The sequence below is a fragment of the Bombina bombina genome, chromosome 2, assembly GCF_027579735.1.
Source record: "Bombina bombina isolate aBomBom1 chromosome 2, aBomBom1.pri, whole genome shotgun sequence".
NCBI lineage: Eukaryota > Metazoa > Chordata > Amphibia > Anura > Bombinatoridae > Bombina > Bombina bombina.
The window spans coordinates 905,303,830-905,325,970 of NC_069500.1; the positions used below are offsets into that span (position 1 = coordinate 905,303,830).

Here is a 22,141-nt window from a genome sequence, read left to right on the forward strand (position 1 = left end):
CAGCCAATAGGATTTTTCCTACCTTAATTCCGTTTCACTGATAGAATCCTATCAGCCAATCGGAATTCAAGGGACGCCATCTTGGATGATGTCATTTAAAGGAACCGTCATTCATCGGGTAGTCGTCGCTCTGGATGGATGCTCCACGTCGGATGTCTTCAAGATGGAGCCGCTCCTCGTCGGATGGATGAAGATAGAAGATGCCGCATGGATGAAAACTTCTGCCCGTCTGGAGGTCCTCTTCTGCCCGGATCGGATGAAGACTTCTGCCCCTCTGGAGGACCACTTGTGCCCGGTTGGGTGAAGACGTCTCAAGGTAGGGTGATCTTCAAGGGGGTAGTGTTAGGTTTTATTAAGGGGGGATTGGGTGGGTTTTAGAGTAGAGTTGGGTGTGTGGGTGGTGGGTTTTAATGTTGGGGGGTATTGTTTTTTTTTTACAGGTAAAAGAGCTAATTACTTTGGGGCAATGCCCCGCAAAAGGCCCTTTTAAGGGCTATTTGTAATTTAGTATAGGGTAGGGATTTTTTTATTTTGGGGGGCTTTTTTATTTTATTAGGGGGATTAGATTAGGTGTAATTAGTTTAAAATTCTTGTAATTATTTTATTATTTTTTGTAATTTAGTGGTTTTTTTTGTACTTTAGTTTATTTAATTTAATTGTATTTAATTGTAGTTAGTTTAGGTAATTAATTTAATTATAGTGTAGTGTTAAATGTAATTGTAACTTAGGTTAGGGTTTATTTTACAGGTAAATTTGTACTTATTTTTTCTAGGTAGTTATTAAATAGTTAATAACTATTTAATAACTATTCTACCTAGTTAAAATAAATACAAAGTTGCCTGTAAAATAAAAATAAACCCTAAGCTAGATACAATGTAACTATTAGTTATATTGTAGCTATCTTAGGATTTATTTTATTGGTAAGTATTTAGTTTTAAATAGGAATAATTTATTTAATTGTAGTAATTTTATTTCGTTTTATTTAAATTTTATTTAAGTTAGGGGGGTTAGGGTTAGTGTTAGACTTAGGTTTAGGGGTTAATGCATTTAATATAGTTGTGGCGACGTTGGGGGCGGAAGATTAGGGGTTAACAAATGTAGGTAGGTGTCGGCGATGTTAGAGACGGCAGATTAGGGGTTAATAAAATTAAACTAGTGTTTGCGAGGCGGGATGGTCGCAGTTTAGGGGTTAATATATTTATTGAAGTGGCGGCGATGTCTGGTTGTCAGATTAGGGGTTAAAAACTTTAAGTGTTTGCTATATGGGGGGGGGTTCGGTTTATGGGTTAATAGGTAGTTTATGGGTGTTAGTGTACTTTTTAGCACTTTAGTTAAGAGTTTTATGTTACGGCGTTAGCCCATAAAACTCTTAACTACTGACTTTTAAATGCGGTACGAGTCTTGACAGGAGAGGCTGTACCGCTCACTTTCTCCAAGACTCGTAATACCGGCGTTAGGAAAAGCCCATTGAAAAGATAGGATACGCAATTGACGTAAGGGGATTTGCGGTATGCTCGAGTCACGGAAAAAAAGTGAGCGGTACACCTGTACCTGCCAGACTCGTAATACCAACGGGCGTTAAAAAGCAGCTTTGGGACCTCTCAACGCTGCTTTTTAAGGCTCGTAATCTAGGCGAATGTTTCTTCATTCTCTAGGTACCTTTATTTTTAAAAAGCTGGAATGTAAGCTTAGGAGCCAACCCATTTTTGGTCCAGCACCTGGGTAGCGCTTGCTGATTGGATGGTTACATTTAGACACCAATCAGCAAGCGCAACTCAGGTAAAGAATAAAAAATGGGCCAAGCTTTTTAAAATAAAAATACCAAGAGAACGAAGAAGAAATGATAATAGGAGTAAATTAGAAAGTTGCTTAAAATTGCATGCTCTATCTGATTCATTAAAGTTTAATTTTGACTAGACTATTCCTTTAATGTCATCGGACTACATAACTACCAGTACGTGAGTCGCTCCATTGGTCATCCTGTCACTGATGAAACAAAAGGTTAGTAGATAGTTTCATTGTTGAAATCATAAACAGCAAGGCACATGGCAGTAGTAATACAATACTAGTAGTGTGAGCTTGGATAGGATATGTATTGATTTACAACACGTTTTTTTCCTGTAAAGGCCCAGGGCGATTTTTTTCCCCCTATGTTCCAAGTTGCATGATGTCATTTTCAATGTACTTATAATTTTACAAATATCAACATAAGGATTTATTATCCCCTTCTTTTTTCTGTAACAAAACACTAACCTTTTATGTATTTTACCGTTTGTCTGTGGATGGCACCAAAATGTGCTACAGTACGTATTTACTGACAACATGTTTTGTTTCAGAGACAATAAGCTACTATTTAACACTAAAAGTTTCCATGTAAGAATGAGGGCTACTATTTTAGGCCACACTGACTGTACTCAGACAATTGTAAGTTCTTAGAAGCTGTGAATGCATCTTGATACATTTTTCAAGCCCTGCAATAGATCACATCAACTTGCAGTGAAGTACTGGCAGGTTTTGGCCAGGGGACCAGTTTTTGACAAGTGTCACTGTATAGTGATGATAATGAACATCTATACATTAAAGGGACACTAAAGTCAACATTCAAGTTTCATAGTTCAAATAGAGCATGTCATTTTAAGCAACTTTCTAATTTACTCCTATTATCAATTTTTCTTTGTTCTCTTGGTATCTTTATTTGAAAATGTAGGAATGTAAGCATAGGAGTGGGTCCATTTTTGGTTCAGCACCTGGGTTGCGCTTGCTTATTGGTGGCTAAATGTACCTAGCAATAAGCAGCGGTAGCCAGGTTGTTGAACCAAAAATGGGCCGGCTCCTAAGCTTACATTCCTACTTTTTCAAATAAAGATACAAAGAGAACAAAGAAAAATTGATAATAGTAGTAAATTAGAACGTTGCTTAAAATTGCATGCTCTATCTGAATCAAGAAAGAAAAAATGTGGGTTTAATGTCCCTTTAATAAATGTAACATTCTGTACTATATGATAAAGCAAGGCATCTATACACATGCTGCACTGTGCAATTGATATATTGATAATATATACTGCACTGTATAATGATGTTGAAGGTTTATATACTCAATAACAGAACAGTGCCTATGCAGTGATGGCTGAACATTTATACAATGAAAATGAAAAACACTGCACTGTATAATTGTTATGCCCATTAGCTATACACTGAAATAGGACTTTTCTTGCTGTATATAAAAAATTGTTGGATTGTCAGTTCTCCTACGAGTGCCCATCAACCCCAGTAATACCCTTTAGGCAGTAGGTTTAGGCGAGTAGTCCCACTACTGTCACCAGCTCCACCAAATTTTATGAAGCCTGCTAACATTTTGCAGAGACTGCAAGGGCTGTGCAGTAAGATATTTCAGCCAGATGCTTACAGATCTGTTGTGGCTGACCTGCACCCTCTGCTTCCCTATGTTTCAGGGGAGTCTCCTCCAATTCTAGCCATTATGCCACCATATGTGGCCCCCAATATGAAGCTCAAATTAGGCAACTAAAAAATAAATATACATGTTAAATAAAAAAATTATGTTATGCACCAAATTTGCACACCTCCCTAAAAGGGGGCCCTATGGCATTTGCCTAGTCTGCCTCTATTTGAAAGCAAAGAGGCCACTCTTTCAAAGGAGGGGGTCACATACTCAGGTGGTTATTTGCTGACCACTGTGTTTACAGTGATTCAATGACAGAACCATAAGGATATGTAACAACATCAGGGTAGTGGGGAATTACCTATGTTGCCCCTGCTCACAATACATTAACTTAAAGGGACAGTAAACTGCTGGGTATAATAATAGAAGCTACAGCTCTCTTCAAAGCCGCCATCATGGAGTGCATGTATTCTTGTATCCTGCAAAATTAGTAGTGCGCATTTTTACATTGGATAATAGAAAGCAATATAAAGCAATGTAGCTACTGCAAATATGAACAGCTTCGGCTCATTGATGTGTACAATATTACATTTCAAATAGACAACAGTGTCACTGATCTGTGAATGTGCATCACTTGTGTTACAGGGTGCAAGAACCACTCAATGTAGTAGAATTACATAATTAACAAGTGCATAATAAAAAGACAATGCAATAACACATACTCTGAATTTCAAATAAGCAGTATATTTTTTTCTGACAAATTTATTTTTTCTTCCATTTTCCGGCCCCCTGTATCATGTGATAAACAACAGCCAATCACATACTAACATACATATACCCTGTGATCTTGAGCACATGCTCAGTAGGATCTTGTTCCCCAGAAAGTGTGAATATTAAAAGACTGTGCTAAATGTGATAATGGAAGTAAGTTGGAAAGTGTCTTAAAACTGCACGCTCTGTCTGAATCATAAAAGTTTATTTTTACTTGAGTGTCCCTTTAAGCTCCAAACTGGTGGCGCCCATTGTGAAGATGTAAGAACTTAAATAACTAGCACCAGTAAGAGGTTAACATAAGAGAGCAACTGTAAAGAGAGCTTTTGTCACAGGAGGAAAAACAACAGCATGACGAATGGAAAACCTGTTGTACCCAACAGTTTAATGTCCCTTTAAGACCTCTTATTTGAAAGCAGCAATCCTGGTCTTTCAATTAAGTGTACCTGTGTCCGCCCAGAGCTGACCAATTGTTATAGCAATGACAAAAAGCTCAAAGCATTGGTTCTATTTTGGGGGATCTTGTGCTTTTTAAGAGGCCCTTATTACCCCCTCACCATAATAATATATCATAAGACCCCAAGATGAGGTTTCACAATGCAAATAAAAGGTTTCATGTCTACAAAGTGATCGCTGTAGTATGAATGATAACCTGGCAGTAACCGCTAGCCTCATTTTTTTTTAATTTTGTTGATGTAACGGCTCATAGATCCATATTTCTCTCAACAAATTAAAAAATAATTAGGAATCAAAATAAATTAGAAAACTGACTGAATATGCGCTATATGTGAAATTCTATATAGCATGTCTTTTGGTAGAACTATTTTGTTTTTTTAAATATATTTTGCTATGCTGAGTACGTTTAGACAAGGGAAGAAACATGCATACATTGTAAAAATGGGTTAAGTTACCCCTGTGTATAATTTTAAATGTATATAATATTTGTATGGTTAGATATTTTAACCTACTCATTTCCTACTTAAATTGGAAAATTATAATTGTTCTATTTTGATTTTTATCCGCTTCCCTGCGCATGACGAGAATGGGTAAGTCATGCAAATTGTTTCCTGTCAGCCCATGGCGACTCGTTCTCATTCCCCTGCACTGCAGGCACGATCATTAGTGGCACTTCCAGAGCTACATGGGAACGTGCATGGTGACATCACAGAGGGGGTTGTTGTACAGATCCTTGATCTCAGCTCCCTTACTAGCCACAGACCTTCAAGACCCCTAATTTGAAAGAGAAACGTCTGTTATGCTGTAACGTTCCCCCATAAAGAATGACAATATTATTTAGCTGAATAGATTTTATAAGCATAGTGTTGAGGTTATACAAATTTTTCCTGATGACAGGTTTTAGGTTTGGCCCCTTTCAGAGTATGGGCAAGAAATGTAGCCACACCTTTGTATGGCAGGCCATAAGCCAGATCTCTAGCACTCGCTGAAGTTATAGGATACCTTATAATTGTATTTAGGTATATACAGTACACATATACTTATAAATAATTCCATTGTGACACCATGGTGATTATTTTAATACCAAACATGACATGTCTGTCATATTTGCTGACACAGTAACATAAATATGATTGAAGTATATCTTGAGCTATCCTAGACTCTGAGTGTCAACTATACTTCATCTAAGGTCTTAATAGAAAAAAATAGCTTCTGTCACTCTGTGTTGACAACTTGGCCCATAAAGATCACTTTAGTGAGAAGACTGAATAGTCCCCCATTACCAGTATCTATGTTATACTAAGGAGCTCATTTACTACAGTTCATACACTGTAGTAAATGTAGTTCATGCAGTTCAGTTCATTGTTTATTAAATAACTTACGGCTAGATTTGGAGTTTGGCGGTAGCCATGAAAACCAGCGTTAGAGGCTCCTAACGCTGGTTTTAGGCTAACTCCCGGCTAGATTTAGAGTTTTGTCGGTAACGACCCGCGTAGCTAACGCCGGCTTTTTTCTGGCCGCACCTTTAAAATAACTCTGGTATTGAGAGTCCACAGAATGGCTGCGTTAGGCTCCAAAAAAGGAGCGTAGAGCATTTTTAACGCAACTGCAACTCTCGATACCAGAGTTGCTTACGGACGCGGCCAGCCTCAAAAACGTGCTCGTGCACGATTCCCCCATAGAAAACAATGGGGCAGTTTGAGCTGAAAAAAAACCTAACACCTGCAAAAAAGCCGCGTTCAGCTCCTAACGCAGCCCCATTGTTTGCTATGGGGAAACACTTCCTACGTCTGCACCTAACACCCTAACATGTACCCCGAGTCTAAACACCCCTAACCTTACACTTATTAACCCCTATTCTGCCGCCCCCGCTATCGCTGACCCCTGCATATTATTTTTAACCCCTAATCTGCCGCTCCGTAAACCGCCGCTACTTACATTATCCCTATGTACCCCTAATCTGCTGCCCCTAACACAGCCGACCCCTATATTATATTTATTAACCCCTAATCTGCCCCCCTCAACGTCGCCTCCACCTGCCTACACTTATTAACCCCTAATCTGCCGAGCGGACCGCACCGCTACTATAATAAAGTTATTAACCTCTAATCCGCCTCACTAACCCTATAATAAATAGTATTAACCCCTAATCTGCCCTCCCTAACATCGCCGACACCTAACTTAAATTATTAACCCCTAATCTGACGACCGGAGCTCACCGCTATTCTAATAAATCTATTAACCCCTAAAGCTAAGTCTAACCCTAACACTAACACCCCCCTAAGTTAAATATAATTTTAATCTAACGAAATTAATTAACTCTTATTAAATAAATTATTCCTATTTAAAGCTAAATACTTACCTGTAAAATAAATCCTAATATAGCTACAATATAAATTATAATTACATTGTAGCTATTTTAGGATTAATATTTATTTTACAGGCAACTTTGTAATTATTTTAACCAGGTACAATAGCTATTAAATAGTTAAGAACTATTTAATAGTTACCTAGTTAAAATAATAACAAAATTACCTGTAAAATAAATCCTAACCTAAGTTACAATTAAACCTAACACTATACTATCATTAAATTAATTAAATAAAATACCTACAATTACCTACAATTAAACCTAACACTACACTATCAATACATTAATTAAATACAATATGTACAAATAACTACAATGAAATAAACTAACTAAAGTACAAAAAATAAAAAAGAACAAAGTTACAAAAAATAAAAAAATATTTACAAACATAAGAAAAATATTACAACAATTTTAAACTAATTACACCTACTCTAAGCCCCCTAATAAAATAACAAAGACCCCCAAAATAAAAAATGCCCTACCCTATTCTAAATTACTAAAGTTCAAAGCTCTTTTACCTTACCAGCCCTGAACAGGGCCCTTTGCGGGGCATGCCCCAAGAAGTTCAGCTCTTTTTCCTGTAAAAAAAAACATACAATACCCCCCCCCCAACATTACAACCCACCACCCTCATACCCCTAATCTAACCCAAACCCCCCTTAAATAAACCTAACACTAAGCCCCTGAAGATCATCCTACCTTGTCTTCACCTCACCAGGTATCACCGATCCGTCCTGGCTCCAAAATCTTCATCCAACCCAAGCGGGGGCTGGCGATCCATCATCCGGTGGCTGAAGAGGTCCAGAAGAGGCTCCAAAGTCTTCATCCTATCCGGGAAGAAGAGTAGATCCGGACCGGCAACCATCATCTTCCAAGCGGCATCTTCTATCTTCATCCGATGAGGACCGGCTCCATCCTGAAGACCTCCACCGCGGACCCATCTTCATCCGGCGACGTCCAACTGAAGAATGACGGTTCCTTTAAGGGACGTCATCCAAGATGGGGTCCCTCGAATTCCGATTGGCTGATAGGATTCTATCAGCCAATCGGAATTAAGGTAGGAATATTCTGACTGGCTGATGGAATCAGCCAATCAGAATCAAGTTCAATCCGATTGGCTGATCCAATCAGCCAATCAGATTGAGCTCGCATTCTATTGGCTGTTCCGATCAGCCAATAGAATGCGAGCTCAATCTGATTGGCTGATTGGATCAGCCAATCGGATTGAACTTGATTCTGATTGGCTGATTCCATCAGCCAATCAGAATATTCCTACCTTAATTCCGATTGGCTGATAGAATCCTATCAGCCAATCGGAATTCGAGGGACGCCATCTTGGATGACGTCCCTTAAAGGAACCGTCATTCTTCAGTTGGACGTCGCCGGATGAAGATGGGTCCGCGGTGGAGGTCTTCAGGATGGAGCCGGTCCTCATCGGATGAAGATAGAAGATGCCGCTTGGAAGATGATGGTTGCTGGTCCGGATCTACTCTTCTTCCCGGATAGGATGAAGACTTTGGAGCCTCTTCTGGACCTCTTCAGCCACCGGATGATGGATCGCCAGCCCCCGCTTGGGTTGGATGAAGATTTTGGAGCCAGGACGGATCGGTGATACCTGGTGAGGTGAAGACAAGGTAGGATGATCTTCAGGGGCTTAGTGTTAGGTTTATTTAAGGGGGGTTTGGGTTAGATTAGGGGTATGTGGGTGGTGGGTTGTAATGTTGGGGGGGGGGTATTGTATGTTTTTTTTTACAGGAAAAAGAGCTGAACTTCTTGGGGCATGCCCCGCAAAGGGCCCTGTTCAGGGCTGGTAAGGTAAAAGACCTTTGAACTTTACTAATTTAGAATAGGGTAGGGCATTTTTTATTTTGGGGGTCTTTGTTATTTTATTAGGGGGCTTAGAGTAGGTGTAATTAGTTTAAAATTGTTGTAATATTTTTCTTATGTTTGTAAATATTTTTTTATTTTTTGTAACTTAGTTCTTTTTTATTTTTTGTACTTTAGTTAGTTTATTTCATTGTAGTTATTTGTACATATTGTATTTAATTAATGTATTGATAGTGTAGTGTTAGGTTTAATTGTAGGTAATTGTAGGTATTTTATTTAATTAATTTAATGATAGTATAGTGTGAGGTTTAATTGTAACTTAGGTTAGGATTTATTTTACAGGTAATTTTGTTATTATTTTAACTAGGTAACTATTAAATAGTTCTTAACTATTTAATAGCTATTGTACCTGGTTAAAATAATTACAAAGTTGCCTGTAAAATAAATATTAATCCTAAAATAGCTACAATGTAATTATAATTTATATTGTAGCTATATTAGGATTTATTTTACAGGTAAGTATTTAGCTTTAAATAGGAATAATTTATTTAATAAGAGTTAATTAATTTCGTTAGATTAAAATTATATTTAATTTAGGGGGGTGTTAGTGTTAGGGTTAGACTTAGCTTTAGGGGTTAATACATTTATTAGAATAGCGGTGAGCTCCGGTCGTCAGATTAGGGGTTAATAATTGAAGTTAGGTGTCGGCGATGTTAGGGAGGGCAGATTAGGGGTTAATACTATTTATTATAGGGTTAGTGAGGCGGATTAGGGGTTAATAATTTTATTATAGTAGCGGTGCGGTCCGCTCGGCAGATTAGGGGTTAATAAGTGTAGGCAGGTGGAGGCGACGTTGAGGGGGGCAGATTAGGGGTTAATAAATATAATATAGGGGTCGGCGGTGTTAGGGGCAGCAGATTAGGGGTACATAAGGATAAGTTAAGTAGCGGCGCTTTGCGGTCGGCAGATTAGGGGTTAATTATTGTAGGTAGTTGGCGGCGACGTTGTGGGGGGCAGATTAGGGGTTAATAAATATAATACAGGGGTCGGCGGTGTTAGGGGCAGCAGATTAGGGGTACATAAGTATAACGTAGGTGGCGGTCGGCAGATTAGGGGTTAAAAATTTTTAATCGAGTGGCGGCGATGTGGGGGGACCTCGGTTTAGGGGTACATAGGTAGTTTATGGGTGTTAGTGTACTTTAGAGTACAGTAGTTAAGAGCTTTATGAACCGGCGTTAGCCCAGAAAGCTCTTAACTCCTGACTTTTTCCTGCGGCTGGAGTTTTGTCGTTAGATTTCTAACGCTCACTTCAGCCACGACTCTAAATACCGGAGTTAGAAAGATCCCATTGAAAAGATAGGATACGCAAATGACGTAAGGGGATCTGCGGTATGGAAAAGTCGCAGCTGAAAAGTGAGCGTTAGACCCTTTTTTGACTGACTCCAAATACCGGAGGTAGCCTAAAACCAGCGTTAGGAGCCTCTAACGCTGGTTTTCACGGCTACCGCCAGTATTTGGAGTCACTCAAAAAAGGGTCTAACACTCACTTTTCAGCCGCAACTTTTCCATACCGCAGATCCCCTTACGTCAATTGCGTATCCTATCTTTTCAATGGGATCTTTCTAACTCCGGTATTTAGAGTCGTGGCTGAAGTGAGCGTTAGAAATCTAACGACAAAACTCCAGCCGCAGAAAAAAGTCAGGAGTTAAGAGCTTTCTGGGCTAACGCCGGTTCATAAAGCTCTTAACTACTGTACTCTAAAGTACACTAACACCCATAAACTACCTATGTACCCCTAAACCGAGGTCCCCCCACATCGCCGCCACTCGATTAAATTTTTTTAACCCCTAATCTGCCGACCGCCACCTACGTTATACTTATGTACCCCTAATCTGCTGCCCCTAACACCGCCGACCCCTGTATTATATTTATTAACCCCTAATCTGCCCCCCTCAACGTCGCCGACACCTGCCTACACTTATTAACCCCTAATCTGCCGAGCGGACCGCACCGCTACTATAATAAAGTTATTAACCCCTAATCCGCCTCACTAACCCTATAATAAATAGTATTAACCCCCTAATCTGCCCTCCCTAACATCGCCGACACCTTCAACTTCAATTATTAACCCCTAATCTGCCGACCGGAGCTCACCGCTATTCTAATAAATGTATTAACCCCTAAAGCTAAATCTAACCCTAACACTAACACCCCCCTAAATTAAATATAATTTTAATCTAACTAAATTAATTAACTCTTATTAAATAAATTATTCCTATTTAAAGCTAAATACTTACCTGTAAAATAAATCCTAATATAGCTACAATATAAATTATAATTACATTGTAGCTATTTTAGGATTAATATTTATTTTACAGGCAACTTTGTAATTATTTTAACCAGGTACAATAGCTATTAAATAGTTAAGAACTATTTAATAGTTACCTAGTTAAAATAATAACAAAATTACCTGTAAAATAAATCCTAACCTAAATTATAATTAAACCTAACACTACACTATCAATAAATTAATTAAATACAATATGTACAAATAACTACAATGAAATAAACTAACTAAAGTACAAAAAATAAAAAAGAACTAAGTTACAAAAAATAAAAAAATATTTACAAACATAAGAAAAATATTACAACAATTTTAAACTAATTACACCTACTCTAAGCCCATTAATAAAATAACAAAGACCCCCAAAATAAAAAATGCCCTACCCTATTCTAAATTACTAAAGTTCAAAGCTCTTTTACCTTACCAGCCCTGAACAGGGCCCTTTTCGGGGCATGCCCCAAAAAGTTCAGCTCTTTTGCCTGTAAAAAAAAACATACAATACCCCCCCCAACATTACAACCCACCACCCACATACCCCTAATCTAACCCAAACCCCCCTTAAATAAACCTAACACTAAGCCCCTGAAGATCTTCCTACCTTGTCTTCACCTCACCAGGTATCACGATCCGTCCTGGCTCCAAAATCTTCATCCAACCCAAGCGGGGGCTGGCGATCCATCATCCGGTGGCTGATGAGGTCCAGAAGAGGCTCCAAAGTCTTCATCCTATCCGGGAAGAAGAGTAGATCCGGACCGGCAACCATCATCTTCCAAGCGGCATCTTCTATCTTCATCCGATGAGGACCGGCTCCATCCTGAAGACCTCCACCGCGGACCCATCTTCATCCGGCGACGTCCAACTGAAGAATGACGGTTCCTTTAAGGGACGTCATCCAAGATGGCGTCCCTCGAATTCCGATTGGCTGATAGGATTCTATCAGCCAATCGGAATTAAGGTAGGAATATTCTGATTGGCTGATGGAATCAGCCAATCAGAATCAAGTTCAATCCGATTGGCTGATCCAATCAGCCAATCAGATTGAGCTCGCATTCTATTGGCTGTTCCGTTCAGCCAATAGAATGCGAGCTCAATCTGATTGGCTGATCGGATCAGCCAATCGGATTGAACTTGATTCTGATTGGCTGATTCCATCAGCCAATCAGAATTTTCTTACCTTAATTCCGATTGGCTGATAGAATCCTATCAGCCAATCGGAATTCGAGGGACGCCATCTTGGATGACGTCCCTTAAAGGAACCGTCATTCGGCTAGTAGGCGTCGGGAGAAGAGGATGTTCCGCGTCGGATGGAAGATGATGGCTCCCGAAGAAAGAAGATTGAAGATGCCGTTGATAGAAGACTTCATCCGGATCATGGACCTCTTCAGCTCCCGCTTGGATGAAGACTTCAGCCGGATCATGGACCTCTTCAGCCCCCCGCTTGGGCTTGGATCAGGACATCGGAGGAGCTCTTCAGGACGGATCGGTGAACCTGGTATGGTGAAGATAAGGTAGGAAGATCTTCAGGGGCTTAGTGTTAGGTTTATTTAAGGGGGGTTTGGGTTAGATTAGGGGTATGTGGGTGGTGGGTTGTAATGTTGGGGGGGGGGGGTATTGTATGTTTTTTTTTACAGGCAAAAGAGCTGAACTTTTTGGGGCATGCCCCGCAAAGGGCCCTGTTCAGGGCTGGTAAGGTAAAAGAGCTTTGAACTTTAGTAATTTAGAATAGGGTAGGGCATTTTGTTATTTTGGGAGGCTTTGTTATTTTATTAGGGGGCTTAGAGTAGGTGTAATTAGTTTAAAATTGTTGTAATATTTTTATTATGTTTGTAAATATTTTTTTATTTTTTGTAACTTAGTTCTTTTTTATTTTTTGTACTTTAGTTAGTTTATTTCATTGTAGTTATTTGTAGGAATTGTATTTAATTTATTTATTGATAGTGTAGTGTTAGGTTTAATTGTAGGTAATTGTAGGTATTTTATTTAATTAATTTAATGATAGTATAGTGTTAGGTTTAATTGTAACTTAGGTTAGGATTTATTTTACAGGTAATTTTGTAATTATTTTAACTAGGTAACTATTAAATAGTTCTTAACTATTTAATAGCTATTGTACATGGTTAAAATAATTACAAAGTTGCCTGTAAAATAAATATTAATCCGAAAATAGCTATAATATAATTATAATTTATATTGTAGCTATATTAGGATTTATTTTACAGGTAAGTATTTAGCTTTAAATAGGAATAATTTATTTAATAAGAGTTAATTAATTTCGTTAGATTAAAATTATATTTAATTTAGGGGGGTGTTAGTGTTAGGGTTAGACTTAGCTTTAGGGGTTAATACATTTATTAGAATAGCGGTGAGCTCCGGTCGGCAGATTAGGGGTTAATAATTGAAGTTAGGTGTCGGCTATGTTAGGGAGGGCAGATTAGGGGTTAATACTATTTATTATAGGGTTAGTGAGGCGGATTAGGGGTTAATAACTTTATTATAGTAGCGGTGCGGTCCGCTCGTCAGATTAGGGGTTAATAAGTGTAGGCAGGTGGAGGCGACGTTGTGGGGGGCAGATTAGGGGTTAATAAATATAATATAGGGGTCGGCGGTGTTAGGGGCAGCAGATTAGGGGTACATAAGGATAATGTAAGTAGCGGCGGTTTACGGAGCGGCAGATTAGGGGTTAAAAATAATATGCAGGGGTCAGCGATAGCGGGGGCGGCAGAATAGGGGTTAATAAGTGTAAGGTTAGGGGTGTTTAGACTCGGGGTACATGTTAGAGTGTTAGGTGCAGACGTAGGAAGTGTTTCCCCATAGCAAACAATGGGGCTGCGTTAGGAGCTGAACGCGGCTTTTTTGCAGGTGTTAGTTTTTTTTTCAGCTCAAACAGCCCCATTGTTTTCTATGGGGGAATCGTGCACGAGCACGTTTTTGAGGCTGGCCGCGTCCGTAAGCAACTCTGGTATCGAGAGTTGCAGTTGCGTTAAAAATGCTCTACGCTCCTTTTTTGGAGCCTAACGCTGACATTATATGGACTCTCAATACCAGAGTTATTTTAAAGGTGCGGCCAGTGAAAAGCCGGCGTTAGCTACGCGGGTCGTTACCGACAAAACTCTAAATCTAGCCGTTAGAATCTAGAGATAGTGGAATAAGAGGAGAGGCTGTCAAGTAATTATTTTCCTTTTGTTAACCCACCATCTACTTCTGATCCCTCCTAGTTCAGGATCCCCCCACATCAGGAGATGAAGTGTTCTGCACATCCAAGCTATATTAGCTAGAAAGGGAAATGTGAGCAAACAAATGTCGAAGATGGTGGCAGCCAGTGGCATTCGGCTATTTTAGGAGATGGATTTCTTCTTGTGAAAGTACAACACACTAAGATCTGGATTTGCACAGATTTTTACAAGAAGAAAACCGGCTTCGAAAATAGCTGAATGCCCCTTTTGCATTCATTTCCTCATGAAGAAGACAAATGCACATGTCTAGAATAGATGAAATGGGTGCAGCAAATAGGTATGAAGAGGCTCTTTTTTGCCAGCGTCTATTCTAAGTTTTGTGGTTATAATTATTGTTATTCCACATCGCTTGCGGTTCTGGTTGGATGTGGGAGATATCATGTATTCGGACCCTCAGACCACTATAGATGTTAAAGGCAGGAACTTCCTCTATTAAAACATGATCTCATCTTTAAAACAAGGTCCCTCAGTAAGCTTATAAGCAGGCCATTGTTTGCCCGATGAAATTACAGCTGAAGTCAAATGTTGGAGGTAGAAATTTGGACTATATATTTAGTTTAAATTTATAACATCCCACTGTGTATCTTTATGCGATGTGAATGATAATGAGGGTTTGAGGTTTTAGTTAGGGTTCAAGGGGCATTTCATGTACCTTCCTCTCATCATGGTTGCCGCCACTATAGAACCTAGGTTACACTGTAGATATCTGTGAGTTGCTGCACACAGGTCAGCGCTACAATGTAGTGAAAGAGAGATTTCAACATGGTGGCACCCATGATCTGAGGATGGCGCAGAATAACCACAACACTATGTTTATAAAATCTATTTAGTGTTTAATGTCCCTTTCAAGCTAGGCTTAACGTTAACCTCTTGAATTCTAGAGAGGCCTACAGAGATATACATTACAGTCCCCTCTGGTATCTAGTCTGTTAAAAGGACATAAAACATCTCTTGTTCTTTTTTTTGGGGGGGTTCTTTTTTAAATTGTGCTTTGTCCCACCCCTAGGAGACAAAAAAAAGCACATAATGTGGCATAAAATAACATTTTTACATAAAAGCAAGAGCTGTTTATTGTCCCTTTAACAAGAATTTGCTTCCCCAGCAACAATCTCTCCTGCAACCTTAGTAAACACACAACATTGCTGTGGCTATTTCATTGTAATCATTTGATTATTTTTTTTCCAGAAAGATATGGACTTGAACATGTTTCCAAATGGAACTTTGAAACTTGGAATGAACCAGATAATCATGATTTTGATAATGTTACAATGAGTATAGAAGGTAAAAAAAATGTTTTTTTCTCACATTGTGCCTTTCATTACTGTTTGTGAATATTATGGGCCCCATGTACCAAAGGGCGGATGGGTTTTTCCACCTTTCTGCCCCTCCTTGAGCAACATCTCCCACTGAGAGCAGGGCCTGTCAATCATTCCAAACAACCATTTCTGGGGTATTTTATCTCTGCCACATTAGAGGTCACCACTAAATGTAGCCACCAATCCGCAAGTGCTACCCAGGGTGCTGAACCAAAAATGGGCTGGTTCCTAAGCTTACATTCCTACTTTTTCAAATAAAGATACCAAGAGACTGGAGAAAATTTTATAATTGGAGTACGTTAAAAAGTTGCTTAAAACTGCATGCTCTATCTGAATCATAAAAAAAATAATAATTGGTTTTCATATCTCTTTAACTGTATGCTCTGCAGCTCTCAGAAAAAGCTATACAAAAAGTGATATATTTTACTAAAACATTGTTGATTATATTGCAAAAAATACTTATAATCAAAACCAAACTGTGCTAACGTATTTCAATTTCAGGTAGAATTTACTTCTAATTCATCAACATTATGGAGTCAGTTTATTAAGCAGTGCATGCTGCATCGACGCCCCATAATTTCTGATCCACCATAAATGGAAGTTAAGAAGCAGCAGTCGTAAGACCGCTGCTCCTTAACTTCTCCGCCACCTTTTAGATGGCAGACTGAAATCATCCAATCCGATACGATCGGGATAATTGACGGCCCCTGCTAGTGGCCGATAGGCCACAAGTGAGCAGGGGGTGGCATTGCACAAGCATTTTAAATGCCGACAGCTTATGCTGTCGACATTTAGCGAGGTCGAGCAGACATGATTCGCTCGACCTTTGGTAAATCTACCCCTTTGTATCTTTCTTTCATTTTTAAAAGGTCACAATAGTCAAAAATGACACGCTCTAATCCTTTAGAGCCTGTCATTTTATGACTATTGACCCTAGACTACCCCGCAAAGGGGTAAACAAACAGTAGAAATACTGCTCGAGACTCGCAGAGCACTGATGGTTCTGAGAGGAAACCACCTCTGATCCAATCAGCAGCGCTAGTTACATAACGCAGATGTGCAAGTTGTGTTGCTAATTGGATCCTTTACTGTACTTTAGGGCATTATACCTACTACTAATACTAAAATGGCATTTGGAGTATCTGCTATACTTTCCATAAAGTAATAGATTCTCAGATAACACCTGACTCTAGTACTTACTAACTTCAGATTATCTTCTAGTCTTTTTCTGGAAAAAATAAATTACTTCCCTTGGCTTTCCAAATCAGTTTTCTATTAACATTGATCATTATAAATCAATTTTGTATTTAAACTAACGTAGCAGCAGAAAATATCTGGTCACATATATAATTTTTCCCCCCTTTAGGGTTTCTTAATTATTATGATGCTAGCTCTGAAGGTCTGAAAAAAGCTAGTTCACAATTAAAATTTGGAGGACCAGGTGATTCGTGCAGGTCGCTTCCAAGGTCACCCATTTGCTGGAATCTTCTGAGTCATTGCTATAATGGAACAAACATATTTACTGGAGAAAATGGGGTGAGGCTGGACTACATAGCTGTGCATAAAAAGGTTAGTGCAAGGAACGCAACATCTTGTGGCAGCGTGAAATGTGATTGCCTCATGCATTCTACCAATTTTCTTATTGGTTTAAAAGGATAATAAACACCTTATGCATTTGTGTAAAATCATGCTTGTCCCACACTCCCTAGGGGTGCTAAAAAGCTAATTCTGTAACCTGCAAATGCTGAAAACCTAGGTGACAGATTTTGCTTTTTGGCTTCTATATGGAGTATGGGACAAAGCACAATATTTTGGGAAATTATCTTTCAGAATGATTCTACTTTTAATATAGAATGCTTTGTACATAATAGGTTACATAAAAGTGTTTAAGCTACTGCAGAATAGTTTGTTCCAGAGACATAAGTGATAAAGCAATATAGATAAACCAGGGAATTGTGATGTGGGGACTGAGAGCTTCCGGGGATGAGAGGATTGTAGTTTTTTGAATTGGGTTTTCTGGAATATCGTGAGGGAAAAATATTAGTTGTTTTTTAATAATATATTTAAATGCCTGTACTTTTTTCAAAGGAACATGAAACACTTTATGATTGTAATATAAACAATTTAATTATGTTTAGTACAAGTGCAATATACTTTATATTATGGAATAGATTTATCAAGTAATGGCGAACAGGGGCGTACATGTCCTTCAAACTTTGCTTTCATCAAAGAATTCTCTATGTGCAGCAATTACAGCCTTGCAGACCTTTGGCATTCTAGTTTTCATTTTGCTGAGGTAATATGAAACGATTTCACCTCATTTTTCCTGAAGCACCTCCCACAAGTTGAATTGGCTTGATGGGCACTTCTTAAGTACCATACGGTCTGTGAAGGGAGTAGTACATAGTGTTGTACGAGATCTTCAGTTTTTTTGGCAATTTCTCGTATGGCATAGCCTTCATTTCGCAGAACAAGAATAGACTGATGAGTTTCAGAAGAAAGTTCTTTGTTTCTGGCCATCTTGAGCCTGTAATCGAACCCACCATTTATGATGCTCCAGATACTCAAATAGTCTAATTAAGACCAGTTTAATTTCCTCTTTAACCCCTTAACGACCAGCGCCGTACCCTGTACGACGCTTTACAACGCTGGTGGTTATGCCCTTAAGGCTGCAGTCCTGGGCTTCTCTCTGTCGCGATCGCGCTCAAAAGTGTGAGATTGAGCTTTTTCTGTATGCCCCACGGGTGGGGCACTGCAGAAATAGATTTGCAGAGTTACCGTATAATCTATATAAAAAAATGTTAGGGGAAAGTGATCTGGGAGGGGGGTAGGTTATTGAGGGGGGCAGCTACACTACAGAAAAAACGGGTAATTTTTTTTTTTTTTAAATGCCTAATTTGCAGCAAACTGGGTACTGGCAGACCTATTCCATTAAAAATCAGCCATTTCCAGCTACAGTAATCATTTACAACATTACCAATCTCTAAACTGTATTTGTGATCAATTTGATTTTATTCAAATGGCCAAAATTGCTTTTCTTTTGAAAACAAGGACATTTCTAAGAGTGACCCCAAACTTTTGAACACTAGTGTACATATATATGTTTGTAGTCTGTTATACAGGGGACATGAAAGGGAATTTCTTACATTTTTTAGAAAAAAAAAATTCTACTTATTTTAAATTTAAATTGTGTTATTGCAATAAGGCTAAAACTCCTATAACATATTCCTAGACCTTACAAAGAGTCTACCCTTGCCACCCAAAAACATTACCCTTAAATGAGGCCACACAAAGAGCTGTAGGAAAGACCTGACATGGTCGCTTTATTGAACAACAAAAGGTCATGAAAACTAAACTTTGAGATATCACAATGTCATTTTCACAAGGTGGGGGCAACTGAGGTCCCTAAACAAAGCTCAAACGTAAGAATGGTCGAGGCCAACTACCTAGGTACATCACCCCACCCATTAGCCTGGCCTTCAGCTCCCTATGGACTCTGCACCCACAACCTCCTGCCAAAAGAGGAGAGCATATCCACTGATGCTCCACCCCATAATGGCACCAACCTAACATGCCATACAACACGCTAAAAACTGGGGGATCCAAAAATTACAGGTTGAGGACATACAAAAGAAAAGTTCAACTAATCAGATCCGTGCCCCAGCTAAAGCTATCAGCAATCCTAAGAAAACCATTGTACTTCATCGCGGCCACCGCCAGCATCTGTAAAGAAAGAAAAATAGGGAAGGGTGAGTGGGAAAATCACCAGACAATGGCAGAAATAAAAGAGGAAGAGACAACAGCAACAATCCTATAAATACTGGTAAGTAAAACCCACCCCCCCAACAATGCAACATAGTTGCCAAACACACTACACGCACACCTATCCATATCTGCAGGGATCAAGCCCTTAGTTTGTTTCAGGCTGTCAACCTTACACTTGCATTGTCTTTTTATTGTGCATTTATTGATTATGCAGTTCTACTGTACTTCATGGTTCTTTAACATGTTAAAACTACAGTCACTGATTTGCAATCACAAATTAACATTAATATTATTATTTAATTTGTGTGGAAGTTGCATAGTTTAAGTTTGTGAACCGTAACATTAACTTTTTTATAAAAAAAAAAATAGAATTATTATTAACATGTAAACATTGCATACACAAGAACTGCAGCACTGAAAAAGATGTGCACACAATGAAAAGACAAAACTTTTTCAACCATTCCAAGTTTTAGAATTTGGAAAATACAAAAATCCTTTAAAAATTAACAAAAAAGAAAGTGTTTTCATGGATTTTTCACACTATAAATGCATTTAAAAGGGCTTTTCAAATGGATTGGAATTAGTTAGAATTTTACAAAAAAGAAAACAAAAGGTCATATGACTTGCATGGAAATTCAGTTTGATTAAAGAGACATTCAAGGGATACAAAACCCAATTTTTTTCTTTCATTATTCAGATAAAGCATGCAATTTTAAGCAACTTTCTAATTTATTCCTATTATGTATTTTTCTTCTTTCTCTTGCTATCTCTATTTAAAAAAGGAGGAATGGAAGGTTAAGAGCCAGCCCATTTTTGGTTCAGCACCTTGGTAGAGCTTGCTGATTGGTTTGCTACATTTAGTAACCAATCAGCAAGAGCTACCTAGGTGCTGAAATTAAAAATGGGCTGGCTCTTAAGCTTACATTCTTGCTTGTTCAAATAAAAATAGCATAAGAATGAAGAAAAATTGATAATAGGAGTAAATTAGAAAGTTGCTTAAAATTGCATGCTCTATCTGAATCATGAAAGAAAAAATGTGGGTTTAGTATCCCTTTAAAAGGACGTACATGCTTGATATACTTATGTAATCAAGGCAGAGATTAACATGGATTAATATGATTGTGTTTTTGTGTCTTATCTCCTCTGTTGAGGCCATTTTAGGGACAGTTATAAATTAGTTTATATGGTAACACAGGTATCTCCCAGATTGTTCCTTGAATAATGGCGGCTATGTAAGTTAGTGCCTTTGCATAGGTGAAATAAGATAAAAAATATCAGATTAATTTATTGCACTGTTACAGTTTATTTAACAACTGTCATTATGGTTATATTCAAATTCCCAGTCCACACTGGGACATACTGTATATATCTATTTTACTTTTCCAAGTGACAACATTGATATTAAAGGGATAGGGAAGCCACAATTAAACTTGCATGATACAGATAGAGCACATAATTTTAAGACACTTTTAAATTCTCATCTCTTGGTATCCCTTGTTGAAAACAAATACACACATACCCTACACTAGTGTGAGCTAGCTGCTGATTGGTGCCTGCAGAAATGTGTCTCTTGTGATTGGCTAACTAGATATGTTTAGCTAGCAGCCAGTAGTGCAATACTGTTCCTTCAGCAAATAATAACAAGAGAATGAAGCAAAATTGATAATATAAGTAAATTGGAAAGTTGTTTAAAATTGTATGTTCTATCCAAATCATGAAATAAGATGTTGGAGTTTCCTGTTACTTTCAGATATAATTCTGGCAAAATATTTAAATAAGATTTTCTTTTTTAGATTGTTATTTAATAAATATTAGTATATCATATGTGCCTGTTTTTGCTTTGCTTATAAGTTTAAACAAGTTCAAGCTATACCTGTTTAGTCTTTAACTTACTGCCCCCTAGTGACAAGTTTGTGACATTGAAGCAGCATAACCCATACATTATTTTTAAATTGTTATGTGTAACCACAATTTTGCTTTATTAGCACAATATAATCCTGACATAGAAAACTGATTACCAAGTTGTGTTGTTTTACTGAGACTGCAAATTAATTAAAGGGACACTGAACCCAATTTTTTTCTTTCGTGATTCAGATAGAACATGCAGTTTTAAGCAACTTTCTAATTTACTCCTATTATGAAATTTTCTTCATTCTCTTGGTATGTTTATTTGAAAAGCAAGAATGTAAGTTTAGATGTCGGCCTATTTTTGGTGAACAACCTGGGTTGTCCTTGCTGATTGGACAGCACCAATAAACAAGTGCTGTTCATGGTTCTAAACCAACAATTTTCTGGCTCCTTAGCATAGATGCCTTCTTTTTCAAATAAAGATAGCAAGAGAATGAAGAAAAATTGATAATAGAAGTAAATTAGAAAGTTGCTTAAAATTGCCTGCTCTATCTGAATCATGAAAGAAAAAATTTGGGTTCAGTGTCCCTTTAAATAGATAGAGCATTTGCTCTATCTTTCCTGGCACATTTAGGATTATGTTTTCATCCTAGTTACTTAAAGGGATACTTAAGTCAAAATACATTTTTCATGATTCAGACAAAGCATGCAATTTTATTTTACTTTCCAATTTACTTCCATTAACAAAATGTGCACAGTCTTTTTATATTTTTGAGTCACCAGTTCCTACTGAGCATGCGCAAGAATTCA

The 22,141-nt window shown here is 38.1% G+C and overlaps 1 protein-coding gene across 1 annotated transcript in view; it reads left to right on the forward strand.

Annotated features, from left to right (window-relative positions):
• IDUA (alpha-L-iduronidase) overlaps positions 1-22,141 on the forward strand; it is a 287,029-nt gene that overhangs the window by 211,535 nt on the left and 53,353 nt on the right. Inside the window, exons 5-6 of the mRNA XM_053703291.1 lie at positions 15,588-15,683; positions 17,085-17,287. Of these exons, the coding sequence (XP_053559266.1) occupies positions 15,588-15,683; positions 17,085-17,287 (299 nt within the window). The remainder of the gene's footprint in view (positions 1-15,587; positions 15,684-17,084; positions 17,288-22,141) is intronic.